This window comes from Dermacentor andersoni, chromosome 4 (genome assembly GCF_023375885.2).
Source record: "Dermacentor andersoni chromosome 4, qqDerAnde1_hic_scaffold, whole genome shotgun sequence".
Lineage (NCBI taxonomy): Eukaryota > Metazoa > Arthropoda > Arachnida > Ixodida > Ixodidae > Dermacentor > Dermacentor andersoni.
Genome location: NC_092817.1, coordinates 129,541,370 through 129,568,021, shown reverse-complemented (window position 1 = coordinate 129,568,021; position 26,652 = coordinate 129,541,370). Strand labels below are relative to the sequence as shown.

At 46.8% G+C, this 26,652-nt stretch overlaps 1 protein-coding gene across 2 annotated transcripts in view; it reads left to right on the top strand.

Annotated features, from left to right (window-relative positions):
- The first annotated feature begins 5,440 nt into the window (after positions 1-5,440).
- The window catches only part of LOC129386464 (uncharacterized), a 34,595-nt gene continuing 13,383 nt past the window's right edge, over positions 5,441-26,652 (top strand). Inside the window, exons 1-2 of one of the 2 annotated variants that reach the window (XR_008613833.1) lie at positions 5,441-8,845; positions 21,935-22,003. Coding sequence is in view for 1 of the 2 variants with exons in the window: in XM_055074440.2 (XP_054930415.1) it covers positions 7,480-8,845; positions 21,935-22,003 (1,435 nt within the window). In the remaining variant the exon portion in view is untranslated. The remainder of the gene's footprint in view (positions 8,846-21,934; positions 22,004-26,652) is intronic. The other variant, XM_055074440.2, reaches the window with a different exon arrangement.

The window sequence follows — 26,652 nt, the reverse complement described above, 5'->3', positions numbered from 1 at the left end:
GAAAGATTGCGTGCATTTCCATTAAAACGGCTCAGGTTGGTCGGTGTGCGAAGTGTTGAGGACGACGATTGCGGCAGTATCTGGCGACATGAACAATGCGGTGATATGCGAAACATATCGGCTGGTCCTCCACGGTTCTCCACTCAGTCGTGTTGGAGCGAAAATAGTAGAAGGGTGTTCGTTGGGCTCTGGGGTTGGCGACAGCACAGACAGAATGCAGGCCAAAGTTTTCAAGTTCCTGTCGAATGATGGCTTGCACGAGCAAAACTGAAAAAGGGGTAGCATCAGGGCTACGCGAATAGAAAGCTGCGGGCGCCATCGTGTCCACTTGACGTCGAATGATTCGCACCACGTCCTATGATAAGGACGCATGCTGCTGTATGGGCTGATCTTCACACGTCGACATTGCGGAAGTATTGGGAAATCTGGTGAATGGGTGCAGGACGCGTCGGCTTTTTGCGTGCTCGAATTGTCGGCACTCTTTAATAATGGCATCAACTGTAGAGCAGCTTTTGCATTTGAGCAGATTAAAGGGTTCGTCAGTAATTCCTTTTAGCCCATGGCCTACCTTCTCAGCTTCTGTCACGTCGTTATCGGCTTTACGACATAGGGCCAGCACGTCCTGGATATACGAAACACACGACCCCATGGGAAATCGGGCACGGGAGCCCAGTTCCTCCTATGCGGCAATTTTGCGGCCGGCTGGTTTGCCAAACAACTCTGTTAATTTCTCTTTCAATTGGTCGCAGCTGGTCAGCTCCTCTTCATGGTGCCCGAACCACATCTTTGCCGTGCCTCCGAGGTAGAACCACAGGTTAGCTAGCATAAACGTAAGGTCCCATCTGTTCATTCCCCTCACACGTTCGCACATAGCCAACCACGCTTCCACGTCGGCGCCATTAGTCCCACAGAAAGTTCCGCGATCCTTGGGTTGCACAACCGCAACCGAAGGGGACAACGACGTCGTGGGCGATGGTGACGTTGGAGGCGGCAACGACATTGATCCCGAGTGCTCACCATCATTCATGGTGAGCGCGGTGATAGGACGTCCACTGCGGAGCTCCGCTGCCAGCCGTGGTACTCCGCACTTCCCACCAATATGTTACGAGGATGTTAGGAGTATAGACAGACTGTATTTACAATGTATATACATGCAGAGTCAAGGGGCTAAGATGGCCGTCTAATAACAACACGCAGCAGCCAGCGTCTCACGATGTTCTTCGTCTTTCTTTTTTTATCCTTCTGTAAGAATATCAAGGAATACTTATTGAACACTCTGTATAAGTGTACCCGCTATGGTATGGTACATGGTGTAGGACAAGTTCTCTGTGTGATATTTACGAGTATATTCAGTTAATGTGTCGATGCCAGGACATAGTTGTTTTGTATGTACATAACCAATGTATTCTCTGTTATTATATATCAAGTTGTATATGTGATTCACACGCATATTTTGTTATATATGCCCGGGATGTGTGTGTTGCTGTCCGTAATATAGAGCCAAGGCCCAGTCAGGCCTACCGTCTTTTACCTTTGCTTCCCGCATCATTTGAAAACATTTAACATGAAATAAACTGCATATAAACCCTATTTAACTCGCGTTGCCAGCTAATGCTACTAAAATAATTATTGGTTAGGTTTTGCAATATTTGGCCCCGAGAACACTTTTTCTCACAACGCTGGTATTTGAGCGACCAAGAGTCATTCCAGGAATTTATACTAGCGTTTATATCCTGAAAAAAAAATATTTTTGCTGAAGATAATAGGTGCAGCCAATCAAGCAATCAATGGTGAAAATGGCATTTAGGAACAGCCCTAGCTCATTCGCAAAGGAGCATTTTGCACAGTACGTCATCAATATTATGGTATTGTGATAAACGTGCTTGTGCGAGCTACAGAGTGTTATTTCCGCATACACGAGCTGAATACGAAATTAGATATACACCGTATCAAAAAATTCAACTAAAATTACGATACTGCTAATTGCGCCGTTTGAGCGCAGCACTTCTTTTTCATTTCGCGATACAATTGGCTGGCGCGAACAATCTGTTTCGTGCGGCCCGTTGAAAACGGAGCGAAGTGTGGCACAACTGTCTCTCTAATCTGGACATCGCGAGGGGCAGCGCATGGGTGACGCGTGGGCGCTATTCACAGCAGCCGTGGCAGACGGACCACCCAGACGACGCGCGCTACCCTGGTGCCATCTTGTAGCCACTGTCGCCGCGCTACGATTTTTCTCCTCACACTTTCGCAATACCCCACTCTTCCGCTGTCCTGCTTTCGTTTTCGATCACCCGCTGCGCTCACTGTTCGCTCTTTGATCCTCTGTTCGGACGCTCGGTTACGCTGAAGCCGACGATTGCCTGAGGAATGGGCGCCTGAGAGCAGCACTCTTAGAAGAACGACGAAGATGACGTGGTTTTGCCACAGGATAGCGATGCTGCTAACTGAATGTGTAATAAACGCCTCTTTTGCTAAAAGAGATGTGAAAAACCGAGTACACAATGCGAGCATCAGAAACTTTAGTGCCTTCGAAGTTAGGAATGTTGCTTCGAAAATTGATTCCCAAGAGTGACCTAGTTATTCCAAAACAACTAAGTGAACTGAATTGTGTGGCCGGTGCGTGGGTTCTGTGTCCATTATGAAGCAACGATTGTCCCCACTTCACGGTGTTTACTTCTTGCTTGTGCTTCAGAGCATGGTGGTCTAACAGGCTTCTTATGGTGCTTACAAAATGCGTGTTTAATGGGTTTTACACTACGCATTCCGAAGTTTCAACAGAAACCCTCGACTGGTGAAGGTTCGCAACCATAGTGGTAAATTAATTTACCAATAGTAATTGCAAAAGCGTGTATGAGAAAGTATAGAACGCAGCAAGTGACTAATGACAAATGAGCTGCGGAAAGGCGAACATATCGCAACCGCTGCCCTAGTTCAAGCGAATCTGAACGCAATGCTTCCATTTTCACGATTTTCAAAAAATCAATAGGGCATGCAGCATTCAGGTGGACCGACTGGGAGAAGCGCAGTACTTCACCACTCACGCCATGTCTGGAGCACGGCTCTGGCGTCTAGTACATACCAGACGTGCGCCCTATACAGGCCGTGGAACTGTTCAAAGAGAACGCAATGGTCATCTCCATGTAACTAATATACAACCAAGCGCGTGTTGAAGAATTTTGTTCTCCTTTCACGAACGCCGATAACTACAATTTTGGTTGATTCCGCTTGCAAAGGACTTGGTCATAATACGAAAGCCATACACGCCATATGCATAGTCATCTCCCCAATAAAATGCAGATGGCTATGCGTAAAGGCCATCTAGGTTAATGCGCGCTGTCTGGTGTTAAGTCATACCGAGAGATGGCGTAGCTTCGATGAAATGAAAACATGGGGGAGATGATCAGAAAAAACGTATTTGTGTTGAAAATGAAAATGAAAGTAAGCGCTTTTTCTTGTGCGCAAGGTTTCAAACAGCGGCAGCCGAAGGAAATCACTATAAACTAACTTTGACGCGACGAAATAATCAGTGGTGACAACGTAACAGAAAGACTTGCCCACATGTTTGTTCCTTGCAGTCTTCAGGTGATTTTCTACAAGATCAGAAAATGTGATACACATTGTCACAGTGCTTCTACTGTCCATGTGGCCACCGTTTGCTGAATAAATGTGTGTATTCTAAGGAAGTTAGCGCTACTGCTTAAACGGCTACAAAATTTCTACTTGTTCTTCTATTCCTTGCCAAGGCATACTGAAAAAAAATTAGACCGGTAGTCCGTGCAGCAAAGACGCACATAACCTCAAGATCGAGGCGCAAGAATTGCACACAATTCTCGAGACTTTATTTCGCATGAGGTATCGCCCTATTCTTTTGCTACATTCTGAAACGTTGCAGTCTATTATAAAGAACCCGTCTATCGAGCATATAGGCTATAGATAAATGTAAATCTGGAGCTCGACGTTGCAAAAACCTTTCAGATATCGTGTTTCCCACTGCTTACAAGCTCTCTTCGCAGACTGCTGCTTCTGTGCCTGTACCTTCAAGGAAAGTGCAGAGAAGGAGGTGAGGCTATTTTGGATGCCATTTCAGTTAAAACAAACCATCATGAGGAGCTGCACAGTCACTGTCGTGCTCGTCACTCTCACACACGTTGCTGTAGACGCCGGATTTGTTATAAATCTTTGTGAGTACACTTTTCTCAGCTATTCCCTGTCTCGCATGTTCATTACACATTGAAAGCGTGAAACGTAGGTATGTTCTGTTAGAAGCCATTTTCTTATGTAAACTACATAGAAAGCACGGCATACTCCGGTAGGATAAAAAATGCTGCGGTATCAACAACTTCTATCTATCATTAGTTTCTGCAACTGTCTCAGAAAAATATATTTTTGGTGAAATTCCGCAGCGATTATTAAACGATAACTAATTAAAATTGTAATAAATGTATACGCAGCTTGGAAATGGACAAAATAAATCAGGCAGCACTAAAGCGTCACATTTTCCTCTAAGCTACCTGCGTTGCATTAGTTTCGAGATCTGATGGCATCAAATCGATGTCACAATAAAAGCTAGTCCTTCTCAAAACATTTCTGCTCTCTCAAGTTGATAGAATAACGAACAAACAAGAAAATAGGCCAAAGCGTAAATAGAAATTTCTTTTGAGCCACACACCAGTACACACAGCCCATCTTGATCCTTAAAACAAAGGAAAAATTGGTTCCAATAAAATAAGGAGAGCCACAGACCACGCACTTACAATCAATTGAACTTTTCAAAAGACCAAACAGTGCATTTATTCTATGTTTGGATACAACACCACGGACAAAATAAAACGTAGAAATCCAGCATGCATACAACAAATACCGCCATTATCTATTACGTACCAATATTTTATTGTTCAGGAAAGCGAGGAATGTTGCACTGACGCACTTAGTGCCAACTGTACTTATGTAAACAGGCTCTGGATTTTCGACTTAGCGCTTAGTGTTCTTCTGTTACAGCAAGGTGTGCAGGCACACTATCTGCAATAATATCGTAAATAATTGCCATACTATATTTTATGGTGCTTAATGTTGCCTGACTCTATAATAAAACACTTTCCCGTCGGTGCTATGTACGTGAAGTTTACCAGAGCATATCGCGGATATGCTTTCCAGGCTCTACAAAATTAATTGCCACGTCAATGTTTTTGTAGGCCTTCCTGAGCTGTATTTGAATTACGTTTCCATTCTCTAAGTCTCTAATAGCTGTAATACGTTGCCTCGATTCACTGTACGATGCTTTCAGCTGAATAAACATGTTAAATTGAAAGCAATGACACGTAATTAAGCTTTCTCATTTATTCACTTTTCATTTATTCTAGTGCCGGCAACAACAGCGTTACGGAGACTTCCGAAACTTCTGAAGTCGGTGCGCGAAGTTGGTGAGTATATGGCTGTCTCTTTAAAAGATCAAAGCATTTGCATTTAAGAGCAGCAAGGAAGTATAGGACTGGTGAAATATTTAAAGTTTGGAGTGGAAATCGAATATTGCGAACTGAACCATCGCACTCGAAAATAAAGTGCTTGAAAATTGAAAATATTTGATAGTAACCAAATATTTTGGAACAATCGACTGGTAAGGTCTGGTTACTGCTCTCTGTCTGCTAAACAAAGTAACGAAAGTTATCGGTAGTGTAACAACGACATAAGTTTCCGATGCAATGCAGAAGCAACAAAATGATAGGCGACCCAAATCTTTGAGTTAAGTGTCTGTTAGTGGCACTCGCACCTTGTCGTTGGTGTTCTTTAGGTAGCCTTTAGGTGAACGCAACGCATGAATCGAGCTCGGATGCAACTCTTTTCCATTGTTAGCCCGGTAAATATCATGGCACCTGCTTGTGTGTGACGTTATTGGTGACGTTATTACTTTCGCTTTTTATTTCTTTTACGCCACTCAGTATTCATTATTGCATACTTACGATTCGTGTTAGATTCGTCGTCGAAAAGTTCATGTTCTCCCAACTCTACGAGGAAAGAATCGTTGCTGCTGTGCGGGCCCTTGCCCCAAAAGTAGTGATATTTTATTCCGGTTTCTTTTCACTTCTAAACGTATTGCGCGTTTTAGTACCTTAATTTCACGCAGATCTGCGCAGTTTCTTTACCAATATTGCTATCAGTGATAACGATATGCTTAACAAAACTAACAATCCTGAAGTTTTGATCTGGTGAGGCAATTTCGTACCTGCGTTTTTATTCCAAACGAGGACTTAGACGACAGTAGCTGAAGTGTAAGTTCATACGTAGTTGCAGTGCCAGAACAATTACAAAGTACCGTATAGGCTCATGGATCATAGCGTTTAGTATAAATTGTAACGTGCGAGCTGTCGGCGGAGCACTCTTCGGGTTGAGCTGGTGGCGCTGGCGTACGAAGTTCTCGATATTGGAAATGAAAAGAAGGACATGGCATGGAGTAGCTTACCTAGGGAAATGTAGTGATAGTAGAGATCAAAATAAATTTAGTAATTCTATTAGAAGCGATTTCATTTATCTTGCAGTCGTTATGGGCAAAGGGTTCCAAAGAAGGTCCATGTGCTGATATATGCGAAGGGTATAGTGCTACTAGCAGATCAAGTACAGCATATCGAGAAACTTGAGAATATGAGCGGCGATTCAGTGATAAATATATGCTTTAAATTTTGCACATAGAAATCGAAACATGGTATTTGATGTTGACAAGAGCAATGAACTAGCATCAATTCAACAGAAAGTCATTCCCATAGGCATACATAAACATAGGTATAACATAGGCATAAACATAAACATAAACAAAACATAAACATAGATAAACATACATAGCTATAAACATAGGTATACATAAACAAGGAAAGGAGTACTTAAACATCCCGCAAAATAATGAAATAATGATGGGGAAGCGGAATAAAGTAATTATGAACTCAAGAGAACTTTGGGGCGACAATAACTGTGAGGTCGTACGAAAAACCAAGAAAACGGTAATGGTGCCAGTGCAATTGCTTGGAAATGCCATTCTATGCTTTAAATCCGACATCATATCGTAGTTGGAAATCAATCAAAGATCGGTACTGAGGATTGGCTTTGTAAGCCCATGGTAAAGCCATAAATGAGGCGAGTAGGGGCAAAAGGCTTGGGCCTCATTTCAATCAGAGAAGCGAAGAGCAAAATAATTTTGAATAAACACTCAGGAACCTGCATGATAATAAGTGAGCGGCGAAAGCGTACAAATATTTATTCCACAAAGCGTGGACGAGAAATTAAAGAGCAGGTGAAGAATGTTGGCTCGCAGGTACAGCGTATCATAAGTTATCGTGCAGTCCCGCAGTCGGGACGAAGAGGAAGAAGGTGTCAAGCCGGTGCCCGCTCATCGCTGCGAACTACCTTCCCCTGTAAGCACACGAGGCCTAGCACGAGCACGGCACTCGAGGGCGACGGGCAGCGTCGACGATTTCGACGCGGCCTGAAATGGACCTCCGCTGCTCGAACCCACCGAACTTCAAGCCCCTCATGAGCAGACCCACCAACGATCCGCCCGAAACGCAAGACATGGACGACGATCGCTACCGCGGCTACTCCGACACCGAAGCCACCGGAGACGGAGAGCTCGAGGGTGCCGCCATGCAGCATGACCAACCAGGTACGTCAAACACATACGATACCGCCGAGCAATGGCAGATTTATACTTCAAAACGCCAGAAAAAACAGCAGAGGAGCGGATCGCGGAACGCTGCCATTTTGAACTCGAACGAGACCCGGAGCGGGGAGAACAATAGCAAGATGGCGCCGGCCGCCTCGGCAGCAGGTGGTGTGAGCGGAACGACAGCTGGCGCGCCAGCTGCGCACAAAGAACAACGACAGCCGCGTCAAAGGCTGCCACCGCTCCCAAAGGGCGACGCCAAAATTATTATCAGACCAAAGAATGGCCTACCAATCAAAGCACTGAAGGCGATAGAAATCGTGCAAGCCATCATCGAGGCATGCAACAACAAATTCAAGGATGAAGACTTCATAGTCAGACTAAGGACAGGATCGAACATCATCATAGCAAGTACTTCGAACGAGGAAGTAGCGAAGATGATGCTCGGAATAACCAACCTACGAGTCAGAGGCCAAGCCTACGAGGTCAACAGATACGTGGCAATGCCGGAGGACGTCAAGCGAGCCGTAATACACGGAGTCCCCGCGGGAACGCCGACGGAAATGCTCAAGGCGAAGATACGAGTCCGCACCCAAGGGGTTGTGGTGCTCTCCGCAAGAATGCTAGGAAAATCGGAGACGGCGGTCATCACCTTTGACGCCTCCATCATACCCAAATACGTGATCTTTGCGGGCGCAGAGTTTAGATGCTACCCATACCGGCCGACGAGGCAGGTGTGCTACATTTGCTGCCAGCAGGGCCACCGCTCCGACGTCTGCCCGACGCCAAACGCCAAGGCGTGCAGGCAATGTGGAATGCAGAATCCGCCGGAAAATCACCAATGCCAAACCAAGTGCCTGATATGTGGAGGCGACCACGCCACCGGATCCAGGGACTGCAAGGATCGCCTGAAGAAAGCCAGAGAACTGCGAGGTCGACAGCACCAGTCGCAGCAGCAGCAGCGCAGCAGCAGGGAGGAAGAACGGAGGCAACGCCATCCGAGATGGTTCAGCTCGGAGGGCGAGCGGAGCCGATCCCGGAGCCGGTCACGGAACGGGTCACGGAACGGGTCACGGAGCCAGTCGCGGAGCCGTTCACGGAGCCGGTCCCGGTCCTTCCCACCCCTGCCGCCCCCGGCCATCGAGGGCCAGCAGCAGCAGCAGAAAAAAAAAGAAGCCCAAGGGTGGCACGAAGGTGAGCTGGGAAGCAGGCCCCCCCAAAACCTTGTTTCCGCACTCGGGTAATAACCAGAACAATAGAGAGAAACAGCTAGAGGAAGAAAACAGGGCACTCAGGCGAGAGCTAGAAATTAGCCGTAGAGCGCGCGAAGAACAGGACACAAAAATCAATAGACTAATGCAGGAAGTACAGGACCTCAGGTCAGGTAGCGCTCCCAGGCCGCCATCAACACCCCCGCAAAGTCAAGCTACCGAAATGACTCAGGCCAACCTCACCAAGTTTATAGCAGAAATACAGCAAGCTATGCAAAGAATGGAACAGCAGATAACCATGCAGGGAACAGAAATCCGCACCCTACGAAAACAGAAAATTACCGAAGGCGTCAAAGACAAGTTCAACTAGAGACGCCCGGCGTTCGAAAACTACAGTACTAGAGACGACGACCCCGAAATTTAAACATGGACAGTACAGCCAAAAGAACTAAAGAAGAAGAAAAACTAGAAATATGGCAGTGGGACTGCAGAGGATATAGAAGAAAACAAGCATTACTACAACAGTACATCAGTACACAACTAACTCCACCCGACGTAATAGCTCTACAAGAAACAGGGATTACCCCAACACTACAGGGCTACACGTGCTACGAGAATCCGCAGGAAGGGAGAAGAACGGCAATCCTAGTCAACAAAACCCTCATCGCCATAAGCCATGACAGGATAGCCGACACAGACGTAGAGCACGTAATAGTCGAGATCATACCAAAAAAGAAAAGGAAGGGAGGAAGCATATTCATCGTAAATGTATACAGCCCCCCGAGACAAAGCAGGGCGAAATTCGACGCGCTGTTCAAAGGAGCAGACAAGCTGGCTAAAGGAAATGCACTAGTCATACTGGGAGATTTCAACGCCAGAGAGGAGAGCTGGGGATACACGAGAACGGATCAAAAGGGAAGAGCGGTAACCGAGGCGGCTGACAATATCGAGTGTGAACTCATCACGGAAGCCGATACCCCTACGAGAATCGGGAACAGCGTGAACAAGGACACCTGCCCCGATCTGACGTTCGTCAAAAGAACAAGGCAAGCGGAGTGGGATAACCTAATGGAAAACCTAGGTAGCGACCACTATACCCTAAAGACGCAAATCACAATAGCAGACAAAATTAGACGACAGATAGGGAAAGCAAACATAACGGCCTGGAAAGCGTTCAGAGAAGCATGTGGCGATACAATAAAAAGCATCGAATCTATAACAGACTGGGGGAACATGCTCAAAGAAACACAACGCAAATTCACCAAAGAAATTGAGCGTACGCCGCAGACGCCAGACGTGGACTCTAGACTTCTCAGACTATGGGAAGCCAGAAGGGGGCTCACAAAAAGGTGGAAAAGACAGAAATACAACAGGAACCTCAAGCTAAAGATCGCGGAAATCACGAAAAAGGCAGAAGAGTACGCGGCGCAGCTATCGAAGCAAAATTGGCAACAATTTAGTGACTCTCTAAACGGAACCTTGAGCACTGCAAAAACATGGCGCATACTCAAGGCACTCCTAGATCCGGCAAAATCAAAGACCGAAAACAACAAAGTCATATACCGACTGGTGCACCAGTACGAGGGAACAGACTCGGAACTATTGGACAAAGTACGCAAAAAGTGCTACGGCGACGGCGACCCAGCAGCCTACACAGAGCGCTACAAAGGAGAAGAAAATGGAAGGCTGGATAGACTCATCACCCGGGAAGAGGTGTACGCGGCGATAAGAAGCGCGACAAAGAACACAGCCGCAGGTGCGGACAAGATCAAAAACGCGCTCATCCGCAACCTCGGAGACGAGCTAGTCGCAAAGCTAACCGAATACCTCAATGGGCACTGGCAAGCGGGAACAGTACCAGAAGAATGGAAACACGTGGAAGTCATCATGATCCCGAAACCAGGCAAGAAACTTGAAGTGGAAAACCTCAGACCAATCTCCCTTACACCATGCCTAGGCAAGATCTATGAGAGAGTGGTTATGAGGAGGTTACAAAATCATATGGAAGAAAACGAGCTGTATCCGCACAGCATGTTTCGTTTCAGAGCCAGGCTCTCGACCCAAGATGTACTCCTGCAAATCAGAGAAGAGGTACTGAGCAATATCCCGCTCAACGGAGAGCACTTCATCATGGCACTGGACGTCAAAGGCGCCTTTGACAACGTAAGCCACGAAGCCATCCTGACAGGACTAGACAACCTAAATTGCGGCATGAAAATACACAGCTATGTCAAGGCATTTTTGTCCAACAGAACAGCAACAATCGGCCTGGGCGAGCTGAGATCCGAAACGTTCAACACCCCAAACAAAGGCACACCGCAGGGATCGGTCATCTCACCCATCCTGTTCAATGTTGCCATGATTGGACTGGCCCAACAGCTAGACCAAATTGACGGCGTACGCCACGCCATGTACGCCGACGATATCACTGTATGGGTCACCAAAGGCTCACTCAGGGAAAAGGAAGAAATATTACAAGAAGCTGCGACATGCGTAGAGGAATATGTCAAGGCAAGAGGTCTAGCCTGCTCAACGGAGAAGTCCGAGCTCCTAAGAGTATGGCGAGGCAAGAGGAATCGCACCGTCCCAGAGGAAGTAAACATGAAGTTGAACATCCACCTCGAGGGACAGCCAATCCCGGAGAAGACGCTCATCAGGATATTAGGAATGTGGACACAATCGAACCAGCGATGTACCCACACCCTAACACTACTTAAAACTGCAGCCAACCAAGTGGCCCGCATGATAACGCGGGTCTCGCGGAAAAGACACGGCATGAAGGAAGCAGACACACTCAAACTGGTCAGAAGCCTGGTGGTCAGTAGAGTGACGTACAGCCTCCCGTACTACCACTGTACGAAGCACGAAATGCAACAAGCGGACGCAATCCTGAGGAAAGCCCTCAAGACGGCGCTCCACCTACCGCAGTCAACATCGACCGACAAACTCCTGGCCCTGGGGCTACACAACAGTCTCGAGGAGCTCCAAGAAGCGCAGATAATCGCGCAAATGCAACGACTAAAGCTATCGGCAACGGGCAGAAGACTCCTGAGCAAATACGGCGGTGGAGCTACCATAAAGGAGACACAAAGCACGGAGACGATACCGGACGAATACAGAAACACCATCAAAGTAGCACCGATACCCAGCAATATGGACCCGAACCTACACATGGCACGAAGACAAGCAAGAGCAGAGTATGTATAAAGAACATTGGCAACTAGACACGACACAGTGTACGTAGACGCCGCTACCTACACTCAGGACAGAAACCACAAGAAAAGCAAAGTCGCAACGGTGATCAACTCGGACCTAAAAGAAATCACCAGCGCATCAATTCGGAACTGTACGGTAGTTGAGGCCGAAGAGGCAGCCGTGGCTCTAGCGGCAGCGGAGGGCTACCGATCCAACAGGTCCTTAACCATACTCACAGACTCCCAAGCAGCATGCCGCAACTACCTAAACGGCAGAATCAGCCACAGCGCGCTCCGCATCCTCCGCTCAAGTGGCAACACCGTCAACAACCAGGCTAAACACACGATCGTTTGGGTGCCGGGACATACCGACATTACGGGAAATCAGGAGGCGGATAGGATAGCTCGAGGGCACGCAACAAACCGAGCATCCAACAATCCCGACCCCGCTGAGGAACCCGAGCCGGTAGCCCAAAGCTATTCAGAGATATTAAACTACTACAGAGGCATCAGACGAAAATACCCGCCCCCTCACAAACAACTAAATAGAGAAGACGCCATAGCATGGCGGCAGCTACAAACGGGAACATTCCCGTGCCTAAACATGCTAAGCAAGATCTACCCCACGCAGTACGAGAGCAAGTGCCCATGGTGTGGAGACATACCAACCCTATACCATACCACATGGGCTTGCCAGAAAATAGATGGGCTAGCCATAATAAAAAACCCGAGTGCGGAACAGTGGGAGAGGATGCTATCCGGCGACATCCTGAAAGTCCAAGAAGGACTAGTAAGGCGTGCACGCAGGTCAGCTACCCTCAGCGGAGCCCTGGACTAGGGGAACCGACCCTGGAGAGAAGATGGAAGACTCCATCTGAAGCCGCAAAAATCACTGCAAAATAGAGAAAATAAACGTTTTTCATCATCATCATCCCGCAGTCGGTCGACCAATCCAGCCATGCCAGCCTTAACGCACAAATTGGATCCCGTCCGTGTCGCCAACTTGTAGGAGGTGGCGTAAGGAGGTAGCCGCCATGGCCACGGTTTATTTAGGCCGGCCAGCAACGGTGGAGCTGGACCTTGGCCGGCCGACAGCACGGCCGCTCAGGTTGAGCGCGCTAGCCTGGTCTATCCTCACGCTGCCTGCACGTGAGCCCATCATCGTCTTCGCTTGCTTTGGAGGTGATAGTCGGGCCGCCAGAGCCTCATCATTGTAAAAAACAATCGCAGCCATCACAATCAGAACGAGCGTGAACAAGACCAAACCAAGCTAACCAAAACCACCGCGAGCGAGAGCTGACGTGGATAGACGATTGTACGAAGAGAACGTTGCGGCTGAACCACATGCGAGTACGAATTGAGCGGTTGGGCAGGTCTGCATAACACCAGCTTTCCCCGCGCACGTCACTGAAGGGGCTGCTCTCATTGGTCTTCGGTGTGCGCGGCTCGCTTGCCGCCACAGAAAGCCGCGAAAAATTATCCAGCACCGATCGCATCCGCGGCACGAAAAATCTCGCGGCACGCGTTCTGCCGCCGCCAGAGTGCATTTTTCTGTTAATCTGTACGGGTTGAGCGTAATTATATCTTGGTATTCATGTCATTGCCGTCACGCGATCATCGTCTTCCCATTGTCGAGATGATATCGCCGTCAGTGCGTTGAAGCCGTCGTCATATCGTCGTTGCGGAGGACTGGATTAATACTTCTGGGCTGGAGGACGTGCGCTCACTATCAGCGGAGGAAACATATTTGGCTGTTCATCAATATATGACGCATCACGTCACTCGAGGCGTACCACGAGTGGCTCTGTCCGCAAGGCCACAATAAAATTTCCTCAGGTTTCGCCAGTGGTATCGACTATGTGATCAGAAGCTGTCTGTGCTCTCATTCGGCGCTCTGCTGCCTACCACATCATGGCAAAACATTCCCCCTTCGTTGTTTCCAGGAGCGCAAACTAAACAGCAGTATGAATAGATTGCGTGACTTAACACGCATGTAGCCACGCCGAAGGGAATCTTCGCGAACAAAAGTTTGAATAGATGAAACTCGGCCGCGTTGAGGCATAATGTCCACCCTCCGCTTCCAAAAAGTCTGCAGTTTGTTAGCACCGAGTGCGACAAAGAAGCCCGTAGCGATGTAAATGACGCCATGATGAATAATCGGCATAAGAAGGAGAGACTATAATTGAGACTTCAGGACTGTCGCCAACGTTATGCACAACGGCATTTGACCATAGCTGCAAATAAGTACTACCAATTTCCTCCCCCGGTAGTCTAAGGAGGTCAGTGGAAAGTGCTGCGCGAGAAACAAGATTGTCACTCGATGCTGGTGCTACTAATAAGTAATGCAAACGTTGTTTACGCTTTCGCTGTGTAAGCTTGCACGACAACCAGCGGTGTTTGCTTGTACTCTGTCATATTGCCACGCGCTTGCGCCGCGCACTTGGGCCACTTGTTCCCAGAAGAAGACGAGGACTGGCTGGCTCGTGAGCTCGCGCCTTGGTCTTTGGTCGGTGCTGCGATGCCCCTTCGACGACCCCTACATTAACGGTCTCTTTTAGAAGTCGTCTATCAGTTAAACGTGACATTTTTCTCGTGGAGGTGCGGGGTAATCTGGACCCATGCAACGGACCCCTCCTAGCACCAGGAACGGTAGACCGATACCGGAGATCACACCAGTACACCGCCCCAGCCGGATAATCTGGGATTGGCCCCTGAGTTTGAGCCTTTACCTGCAAGGTCAACAAGAATGAAGGGAGGTATGGATGCTACATCCCATACTACTGCAACTAACCCTGCGACGGCCGCTCCGGTGCATCCGCATTACACGCTGCAAAAGCAAACTGCGCGTGCCAATTCCGTCCCATGACCACCTTCTTAAAGACGAGGAAGACTGGCTGGTGGACTTCGAGCGCGTAGCGGACTTCAATGGATCGAACGACGAATCGAAGCTCCAAAACGTCTACTTCAGCCTTTGGAACAGTGCTCGCACGTGGTTCCAGAACCGCGAAGGTGTTCGGACATCATGGCGTGAGTTCTGTCGCGGCCTTTTGGACACCTACCTCAGCTCCGATCGCCGGGAACCTGCAGAATAGGCCCTCCAATCTTGAATTCAGAAACCAAACGAGATTGTGGCTATGTACGTGGAAGACATGATGCGTCTCTCCAGGCAAGCCGACCCTACCATGTCTGGAGACAAGAAGCTGCGTCACTTTATGCGAGGCGTGCAAGAGCAGCTTTTTCAGAGTAGCTCGGCGAGAAGCAAAGTAGCTCGTCCGAAACAGTTGCAGAGTTTCTCACTGAAGCATTCACTATGAAGAAGGCCCTGCACCAGCGCTTGCAGCAGTACAATCGGCAAGTGAATCTGACCTCTGCTACCAGTGGACTAGGAGCTCTCACGACTGACGTTCTTTCTCGCACCATCCACTTATTCCCTCATCGAGAGCTGTTAAAGCCATTGACGGTGTGGTATTTCTTTTCCACTGCAGGCGTCGCATACTGGGCGAACTTAGGAATTCTCGCATGCCATTCGCCACCTTCTCCATCAGTAGCGCAAGCTCGCATTCCCATAATTAGATCTAATACGCTCTCTCAAGATGTTGTAAGAGAAGACGCCCGACGGGAGCGCCCGAAGCTAGAATTTTGCACGCGTAACACGAAAAACGTACCGCCGCTCCAAGCACAAATTGTGCATTCGTTCACTACAACCAGTACCTTTTATGTTCTTTTAATTTCGCTCTTTTCCTGGCTTTCTGAGCCCGCTTCCCATCGCATGCACACAGCTTCCAAACAGAAACATCGAAGTGGTTTACCTCTCTGCCTGTCCTCACCTTATTGGTTTTGGGCAAAATACTCTTCTTGGCGAGTTTCCCCCACTTTTCCATATTGGGTGTGTCTCTAGCCTCTTTCATTCGCCGATACCGGAAATAACGCTGCCTAAAAATGTGGCCGATCACGAAGATAGCTTTGATACGGGCGCTACCACTGGTTTCGGTACCGGGGGTACTGGTTGTACGAGTTGTACGAACAGTATCACTACAAGGGGGTAGTGATGCTAAGGCGAGCTTGTCGCATTCGTCTCTCATGACAGCGATCGTTTTCGGACCCTGTTGCTGCTTGATAATGACGAAGACTTTATACATCGGCAGAAGATTGGGAGATGGAGGATTGTTTGTCGCAGTAGGTGGCCGGAAGTTCCTGGCTCTCGGAGACCTCTGTCGTGCGCTCGGTGGCCTGGGGTTGTGCTACCGTGTCCTAGTTCAGCAGCATGACCTGCTGGCTTTCAAGTAAAGAGCTAACTCAGTTCCGGAGGAGGTGGGTCTACCGGACAATTCCAGCCTATGTGATCTAATGTGGCTTTATCGCCGCGAGTGTAGGCGGGAGAAAAGTGACCGCTATATTTGTAAGTATCATGTTCTGGAAGAAGTGGGTCGGTAACCAGTGGCAGATGATTTCCTAGTCCTTGGTTAAGGTCTTGTGAAGGGGTAGGTAGAGTTATCTGTTGAGGTGACAGAGGTGGTTTATGTCGTGAAATGACACCACTCTGTCTTTCGCAGACCTCAGATAGGAGATGTCTACGGCCCGGTCGACTAATTTTCAGGCGATAGTGTGGCCTGCCTCGTTCCCCGTGTTGGTGGAGTGGGCTGGGACCCAGTTGAGTTCAATCTCTCGGACGGGATATGGAGTGTAACGAAGGCTGCAGAGGGTGGTAGGGATATGTGGTCATTCGAAATGTTGCGTATGGCGGCTTTCGTGTGACTGAACACTGCATTGGTGTCGTTGCTAGCTATCGCTCGAGCGATCGCAGCTTCCTTTGCTGCTTCGGCGAAGTTGAGCATATGGTTGTAGCCACAAGCGAGGTGCCTATCCCAATTAGTGCTGCCTGCGTGGATGGATCGTGGGTAGCATATTCTGCTGCATTGATGCAGAAGGAGTTGCAGTACTGGTTGTATTTGACGTGGAGAACACGTGCTCGGGACTTATGGTGACCCTTACGATGGATCGGGTGCATATTCTCTGGAGAGTTTTTATTTCTAATGCGTTGTCAACGTGTGGTGGCAGTTGAGCAGGTTGCGGGTCTTACAACTCGAAGCCTATGATGAGGCGGAGGAGGAAAGCTGTGCCTGATCGAGTGCGCGCGAGGTGATACAGGAGTTGAGGTGGGCCTCGCACAGTTTGGGGAGAGTTTCAGGTTCCTAAAGCGAATAGTCGCACTGTGGAGTTTGTCGGTGGGAGATGTAGCGCCTACTGGTCTACTGTACGCCACTGTAACGAATACTGTAACGTCTGCATGGTGGATGAGCCGGGGTAAAGTAGGCATAAGGTAGGGCGTAAACAAAGCGGCTCAGTATGAATGCGTGTACCAGTCGGCAGAGGTCAGCTTCCTTCATATTCTGATGGTTTTATGCAATTGGCCGGAAGTGGCGGGTGATTTTAGTAATCGTTGGGGTGAGCTTAGCGAGAATCTCAGCATTCCCACGGTTGCTCTAAGGAGCGGCCTGCTCTTATGTGCAGGGGAGGAGTCCCCAGAGGCTTGGTGATGAGCCCGTGATGACCAGAGAGTTTGGACTTATTGTCGGAGCACTCGAGTCCTGCGCCGTTATGTGAAGCTGGATCGCGCGGATCGCCTTTTACACGGTCTGCTCTACTTGGCCGTCATGGCCCGCGGTTACGCACAGAGTGATGTCAGAATAGAAGGAGTGCTGTAGTCCCGGAATGCCGGCTAGTTTAGGGGGAAGTGTAAGAAAGGAAGCGTCAAACAGGAAAGATAACTGAGTTTCGCGGTATGCCGCGCCTACACAGGGCTATTGGACCTGACCATAGGATGCCTAGAGTTATCTCGGTAATCTGACCAGATATGAACGAGCTTATTTAGTTGAACGAGTGCTCGCCGGGTTTGATAAGGGAGGGGTTAGTGAGGATGGCACCATGCGTGACGTTGTTGAAGGCTTTCTTACGTTGAACCCGATAATTACATTCGTGCACGTTTTCTCAGCGACGTCGAGAGCGTGTCGCGAGAGTTGAAGCGTGATTTGTTGCGTGGACAGGTGAGTGCAAAATGGCTGGGGGGGGGGGGGGGCGGCAGGTCATATTTTTAAAGGGATTTCGGAGGCTGTTGCAGACAAGGTGCTGCATCAACTTGTCTATAAAGAAGGTGAGGGATATATGACGAAGGTTCTTGCTCCATAGCGGTTTGCCTGAATTTGGAACAAATGTGACTCGAGCTTGTCGTCATGCATGGGATAGTTCGCCTTCCCGCCAGTAAGAGTTCCTACCGTCGGTTAACACCGAGACGGAGGTGATTTCAGTGTTTGAGAGGGCTTCTTTTGAGACCCCGTGGCCCCTGGGCCAAAGTGGTATGGAGTTGATTTAGTGAGTGGTGCACTTCGGCATCGGAGAGGTCCGCGACAAAGGTGATGTTAGGAAAGCCTTCGCAGGTGGGGATAAGGTCGGTGTGTGTCATGTTTAGATAGCGGTGACGTAAATCCGCGAGCAGATCTGTATCACTATCTGGTAATTTATGAAGAAGACGCACTAAAACGTCACTTTGGTAGGTCTTTGATTGCGTAGGATTAAAGAAATGTCGGAACAAAATCCACGACTTTTTACAGCCTAGCTGTCTGTTCATGCTGTCGCATGTCTGTCGCCACTGCTGTCGCGCCAGACCGAACGTACAAACCTCAATCCGGCGCGCCATTTTTGCGATCTGGCGACGCAGCTGTCGGTTATACCGCTGACCGTTCCAGCATTTAAGAAAGCTGGTGCCATTTCCGACATGCGGGGTTGGAATAAAGACCTACCATGTCTTTCGCGGTGGCTGAAATGTCTTTTTTGATTGTGTGCACCCAATGGTCAATGTCATTATTATGTGTGAGTCCGGTTTCGTCCTGTAGGCGTAATTTCTTGTCCCAATCTGTGGTTTCGGCACGGAGAGGAAGAAATTTGGGAGGAGTGATGTGGAAGGTTGTGTGGAGAATGTAATCACTGTCGAGACTGTGACTGGAGTTAGACCAGTGAACGTTCCATATATGTTTCCAAGGGTTAGGCCAGGGGACTCATTTATGACAACATGGTTACCTATGCGGGTGGTGGTTTATGGGTTGCTTAGTATGGTGAGGCCGAGATTCTGGGCGGTGAGCGATAATTGAGTGATTTTGCGTTATTCTTGCGTTGACGCCACGCCTAGTGGTGGGCATTAAAGTCGCAAACTATGAAGAGTGGGGTTTGGCCGCTAGACGAGTTACCTTTTAGGGGAGCTCCAGGATGACAGGTCGTTTGTCTTCGGGTCAGCTATAGAGTTTGAGGAGAAAAATATTTATGCCTGCTTTATTTTCGGGGAATGACGTCAACTCAAGGTTAGCTCTGCGTATGAGCTATAGATAGTATCCTGGACTGTGGTGATATTGCGCTGGAAGAGGATTCCGCGCGTGGGTCCAGCACATCATGGGGGAGATTTGACCAGGCCCTTAGCTTTTAGAGGGCAATTATATCTGGCGGAGAGCCGATGTGTTGGACGTGTAGTTGCAGATTGCCCCACTTATGGCGGTACCCCCTCCAATTCTATTACCACATTCTGAGTTGCTGGCCGGGGTACCATGGTGGAGTACAGACGCTGGCGCTTGACGTTGGGGAGCTGAAAGGAGACAGACTGTGACAGCTGCGAGGTAGTCTGTAATTTGTTGGAGGTTCCTCTAGATATTTTGTGCCCTGTGTGCAGTGTTATGTTGCAAACATGAACGTTTCTAGCGCGTTCAGTTTGACGTTTACCTTTCATGCACTGCACGAAACACCGCTAGGATCTCATCTCCCAAGTTGCGAAGGAAAACATTGTGTTTCATCGAGGTCAACTATACGTTGAATCGCATTCCGATTTACCGAAAGAATTATGAATGCCAAAATGACCGCCGATTCAGAGATAAAAACAAATACTCGCAAATAAATGTTTAAGAGAGGACATGTCGACGCGCTCATTCAGCCTGAACTTGTTTAACCCGCTGTTTATCCCGATAGGTGAAGCATTGTTAGCTATATTGATGTATCCGAAAATTACACCGTGTAAGACTCGTAGAAATGTGGCTATAAATGTTTATGCACCAAATAAACACGCGTGGGGTCACGCACCTAAAGATGCCGTATTTCTACGATTCTAATGCGCCGCCGTATAAACCGCCACCTAATTCTCACGCGGATTAAGTAAGCAAACAAAAATAAGGCTGAATATAACAGGTGCTTGCTTTATAAAAGAGAAATATAGCACGTTCTCACATTTCCGAAGAGAAAAAGAAAACAAGTGCTAAATTATCCTGTCATCGATGGGAAGATTTTTTTTCATCGACGCCATTTGCGCTTCAGTGGCCTCAAATACTAAGCACAGAAGGCGGTATTTTTGAGGGACCGCTTTTAGAGATACGACTATCACTAATACAAGAACTTTAGTGACTTGTAGAAGTATGCGGCTGTGAGTGTTCCAGGAACTTATCGCGGACAGTGAGCTTCGCAGAGCGCCAGAAACGCTTGGGGCTGTATACGGTGACGCATCCGGCGCCGAGTCGCGCGAAATCTCGCCAAAGTAATATTTTCTTCGAAAGTGATCGTAGTCAAACACAAACGGAAGCTTCAGCCACTTCCAAGTGAAAGAACTCTGCCGCCATCTCGTGATGGTGATTACGTTTCATCTGACGGCTCTGACGTCGGATGTTCCCAAAGCCGCAAAGGAGGTTTTGGTTTGATACTCGACTGTAACACGCCGGTAATTTTCTGGTTCAATTTCTTCGGAAAAAAGCAGATTTAAATTTGATCAATACGCACATGAATAGGTTAAGCTGAGAGCCGGCAGCGGGAAGCTTGAAAGTGTGTGGCAAAAAAAAAAAGTGTCGATACTACACCTCCCTTGAACAATTTGGCCGCCACTCCGAAATTCAGCAGACGACGTGAACTCCAAACCTGGCTGCGTGTGGACACAGCAGACTCAGTGAGGCGCCTACATTCTCGGCTGGGCCTCACAACCTGACCCTTGCACCCGCAGCACATCATGTCACCTGCTACACGCTGCATGGCGCAACGCATCACTCATACGAGGACGCTTGTAATTTAGGCATAAAACTCAGCAATATTCTGTCACATTCGTTACCTGGGTTAGTTGAATAAAAATACATTACTTGTGTACCGTAGCAGAGTGATACCTTAGGTAAATAAAGAATTCAGATCAATTGTCTTATATATATATATATATATATATATATATATATATATATATATATATATATATGTTTCCTTTTATGGTGCTTCTGTCCATGTTGAGTTGAAGCCGAGAAATAATGAAGCATTATCTAATGGCTGAGTTGCTTCACTTGGAATGCAACCACTGATAGATATACAGCCTCGCAATATTTTCCGTATGTGATTAGTTTATAGCATGCCACAATATTGAATCATATGACTTATATGATACTTTCTGTACAAAAATATGTTGAAATTCTATAAAACTGCACTAACATAATTGTCATGGTGACTATGACGCAGCCCATTAAGCTACCGACCACTGAATTTACAGATATGAGCGGTGAAATTTGCAATCAATAAATTGGGTTCAGTTAAGGTTGTCTTACACAATTCGGTACGTAGATGAATGACTGCAAACTTGCTGTAAAGGTGCTTTTGTTAGATATTCTACAGGCTATTATATATATATATATATATATATATATATATATATATATATATATATATATATAGCCTGTAGAATCTCTAACAAAAGCACCTTTCCAGCATATATATATATATATATATATATATATATATATATATATATATATATATATATCTTTATTTATTTATTTATTTAGCCCATGTGTGCTATTTTATTGTTTATTTTTCACCAGGTCGAGCGGTAAGACGACACAGGATTGACCCGCACATGGGACACAAAATTGATCTATTATTGGATATGGGTAAGTGAAAGTTAATCAGGTATTATTGCTATTAAATCGCCTTTTACAAAATGCTCGATGATAGTAGCCATAACGCGGGGCTAAAGCTTTTCTCTAGTGCACATTCCTGTCGCACTGCTAGTTATTTCTCTAATTCAATGACCATATTACTTTTACGTGCAAGAAACACTTCGTTTTGCAAGTTTTATAAATGTTGTGGGGAATGGTACGGCAATCGGATTATTTAGAAGTACTGGCACGCATAAAACGCAGATGAAGCCACGATTTCATGAGGAGTTTGTAAAAATGAGGTGAATTATGGACATATTCTGCCGGTGCTTGCGCTATCTTTAGTGATTATTTTCTTTTTTCGCGAAGGTATCTTTGTTTATTGCCTATTTTTATTTATTGTGCCAAGTAAGTTGGCAAGAAATGGAAGGCCAGTGGCAACCATCAGATGAATTGGTAGCAGCCGCCAATTGCGGTTCAAAGATTAATTCCTCTGCCTTTCAAAAGAATAATGTTACGCTGCTCCCGAAAGTTAACAAGAAAGACCTAAATCTTTCAAATACAACAAGTGCGTTAAGATAAAAATGAATAATACATTTCTGCGCTTCAGTTAGCGAATGATTGGACAATTAGATGTGAACTATTTTAGAATATATAATCCCACGTAATGTACGGTGCATTAAAATTATTGGAGCCAGCACGTGGAAACCATAGATGCGAATGACAGTTTGCTCGAACCTCTATGTGCCCACTGTTTTCTTCTGAACGGACTGCGCTCTAAGTATTATTCAAGCTGCGGAAACTAAGTTACATGAACGTATGCTGTCTAGCAGAACAACTACCGCAAAAAGTGCATCCACAAGCATATAAAACCGATCCTGTAGAGTATTTACTGCGTTTTACGTGAAGTGTTAACTTCAACGTGTCGGTCGGAACCAAGGCAGAAAGGTTTCATTGCTAAATGGCGCATAATCTTGCCTACTTATCGTTGTTTCTTGTTCTTGCTTTCTTCTTTTCAACATGTAAGCCTAGTTGAAATAGCATAGTTTGATTTCAATAAAGCCTCACTTGGAGTTCTATACTTCGGTTGATTTGCAAAGATATGGATATTTTTACTTGCCTGGCGTTCGAGAGCTAAGCGGTAATTCGGTTTTTCCTCAGTTACTTGTGCATGTGAAACAAGGCGTCTTAATCAGCAAAGTTTTTTTTTTTTTTGCCTCTTGATTGCATACTCAATTATTCCCTCTAAAATTCTTATCGGCCTTCCATTTCATAAAAGGAGCTAAACTTTTTCGAATGCCCGCAATTGATTCCATTGAGAATCTTCAGTTTTTGAATAAAACCAATAATGAGGCATCTGATTTACTCATACCGTCATTTATTCTTACAGCTGTTATTACAGCACCATGCGATAACTACTCAGCTCGTTGGGCATTCCCAGGGCACCTCTAATGTTTAAGGTGTGTGTAGAAAGCATGCCGCACGGAGACACAAGCCGAAGGTTGCTTGTATCTTAACGTAGAAATGTATTTTTTCAATGGAGACAGCTGCTGAGTGTTACGGCGTGCTTACTGTTCAAAGTCATTTCCACCATAAGATTGCCAATTCGGTCTAATTTAAAAATAAATGTAATTTCGAAAGCAACAGCTTTTTGTTCAAGGGAATACTCGTCGAAAAATATGCTTCATCGCTGTGTAGCCCTGAGTTTATCATTTAGTCCCCACACTTTGATGGCGAATAATGACTTAACTCTATTTATACCAGATTATAACGCGCCGCTGGCAGATGTCTGCCAATCTGAGAAGCTAGCGAAGCTGTATCAGGAAATTTTTATATTACTCTAATGTAAAACTGTGCTCGCTGGTGCAGTCGAGGACAGAGGTAACAACGGCATCCTGGCAGGTCTCCTGGAAGAGCCGGCGACCGTGTGCTAGGGCCTCTTAGATTAGTAGCACGTGGGATTCTAGGCATAGCCGTGTATGCGGTGGTTAGACGGGTAGGTGTGACAGCCGGCGTATTTGGCTGCTTCTATGCGTCATGACAGCAGGAGTGGTGCTGCCGTAAGAGATCTGTCCCGAACGGCGCCTCGTCTGCTACTGAGACTGCGGTTATGGCACGCTTCCTATATTTGAAATAATTGGTTTTCTCAATAACTTCTGATAGAAAATGGTTGCATTAAATTGAGAGCGCACGAAACTGTGACGTTTTTACTGCCAAAGGTAATTTGCAAAAGCGGTCATTTATATTGACACGTGAACTTCATCTTTTACGGGTGAGCGCTTTTCACCGTCTAATAAATGTTATCGCTCAGCGCAGGAGGCGCCTGCGTGTGTCGGAAGTTTCTGGAATGTTATCGACGATTCTATCCGCTGTGTGTATTCGCCGAACGTTGTGTAATCTGATTGCATGTATGCGCGATGCGAGTGGTGTAGAACTTTCTTGAAAACACTCAGAAACCAGCGATTACTCTGGAACTTTCGATGGCGCATTTATAAACGCTGACATGCTTGACCCGCTGATCAGATTTTCGACGATCGCCGACCGAGTTCGCCGCTATTACTGTGTTTTGTGTGACTTGCTTTTGTGGGTACAAGTTCGCCCAATAAAAAGTTAGTTTGGTTATTGAGGTTTACCGCTGTATTATTCACCGTCACTACTACGTGACAATATAGTTAGTTGACATGCTCAATACACGGTGCGGTGCACCGTGTACGATAGTTTTCCGAGTTCTTGTAGTTTCATTAGAAGTTTAAGGAGCAAAGTGAATAGTGTGGAGATGTTCATGAACAGGAAGCTTTTTAGGCTTCGAGAGAGAGTGAAAGTGTTCCTGCACTAAAGAAAACTAGCTGGAGGAGCACTCCTTGCATTGCGTTGAATCGTAAGTTTGGTTACAAACATGCAAGCGACTTGCTAAAATGTCACTGATTTTGACGGCACCAGACAACTAACTTGCCGAGAAACGGGAGCTGGCAGTTCACCGTGTTCAGAAATACATAAGTCGCGTGCAAGCGCCATTTCGAGGAGCATTTCTTCGAGCGCATTGAGCAGATCTGGAGTGTGCATCGCCAGTTGATGAGGAACGCTATACCTTCGATGCTAACCGACCCTCCAGATGAAGAAAACTCCCGCGGAAAGAGCCAGCAGGACTTTGATGGGATGCCGGTCGCTTAAGCAATTCTGAATAAACAGTGAGCTACACTTGCGCGTGACTCAACAACATAAAATGAGAATAAAAATGACGCGTGTGGAACAAGTGAAGAATGAGTATTTGTACAGAAGTGAAGAACTGCACCTGTTGAAGGAGGGCCGACGAAATCATTCTCTCTGATAACATTGAAATCGTTTTGGAAAGTACGATAACAAATGTCAAAAACCACCGACGAGATTGCAATACACTTTCAAGTACAGCGACTCCCACATGCATTCCAGCTGGAAGATTTTTCTTCCCTTTTCCAGCTCAAGCCTTCTGAAGTGTTAACCTGCGAGCAACACAAACTTGAATTTAGGAATAGCAGCATCAAGCTTATCAACTTCTGTCCTGCTGTTTTTTGAGAAGAGCAAGAACATGGCTTCTGAGCGTACTCCAGAAAACAAAAAGCACTTTATGGAGCGCTAAATGCATTCGGAGCGCTGTGATACAGTGGGGTGTTTCATTTAGGGCTATAATGTCCTGTAAAAGCTTGGCGTTGCTGCTTTACGCGCGCGCCTAACAATTACTCTATTACATTCAATTTACAAATACGACCGCGAAGAATCTAAACTAATATTTTGCTTGCTACAAGCTGCCACTGTCATCATATGTCATACAGTGAATCACAGATAATTGAAATTAGTAATATATTTTTCACAAAAAAAGAAATTCATTTCCATTGAGAAAGTAGAGGCGCCATAACGTAAACCTATTCCAAACTTCTCTATTCCAATTCTGCATTCAGCCCTCTATGATCGGTGAACAAATTTTCTGGCCACCCCCACTTACTCCGTGCCGTACGCTAAGTCACGAAAACCGCGTAAACGCCGCATCTGATATGATGCGTGCACACTTTTTATGCATGATTAGCCTGCACGAAAGAAAAATAATTAGTTCTCATTCGATGCCTTTTTCGTCATAATACACTGCCATTGATCAAACGTTTCCGCACTGCGCTCACTTCGCCTGTCTGTCACAAAACCTCGAAAACTGATAGTGTCGGTAGTGTACGTATTAAAGACGCGTTAATATGCCAAACAAAACTAACTTTTCTCATAATATTCGGAGGCTGGCCCATTCTGAAAGGAACCGAAGATGGCTGTCCATCGGTTTCTCTGGCGCTAGATGGTGGAAGCAGCCGGGGAGAATGGACCTATTTGCGTATGATAAACATTTTGCGGTGGCACTATGACGTTATCGAACACTTTCTGCAAGTATGTAGCATCACTTTGCTAACTATTCTTTGCTGAGGATGCGTTCTGGCGGCATTTTAACGTTCCATTGCACGCTGCCATGATTTTCGACCATCCACCGCAAGCCAAGTAAGGGGAAGTGGATCAATCACAGACGCCGGCACCGCCCTCTTTAGCCGGTTATCCACTTTCACTGTTCTGGCTCGAGCCCATCAAATCCCTCTCCACTTGAGCATGCTCCTCGCTTCTTGTCAGCCAGTACGGTGAATGGATGGATG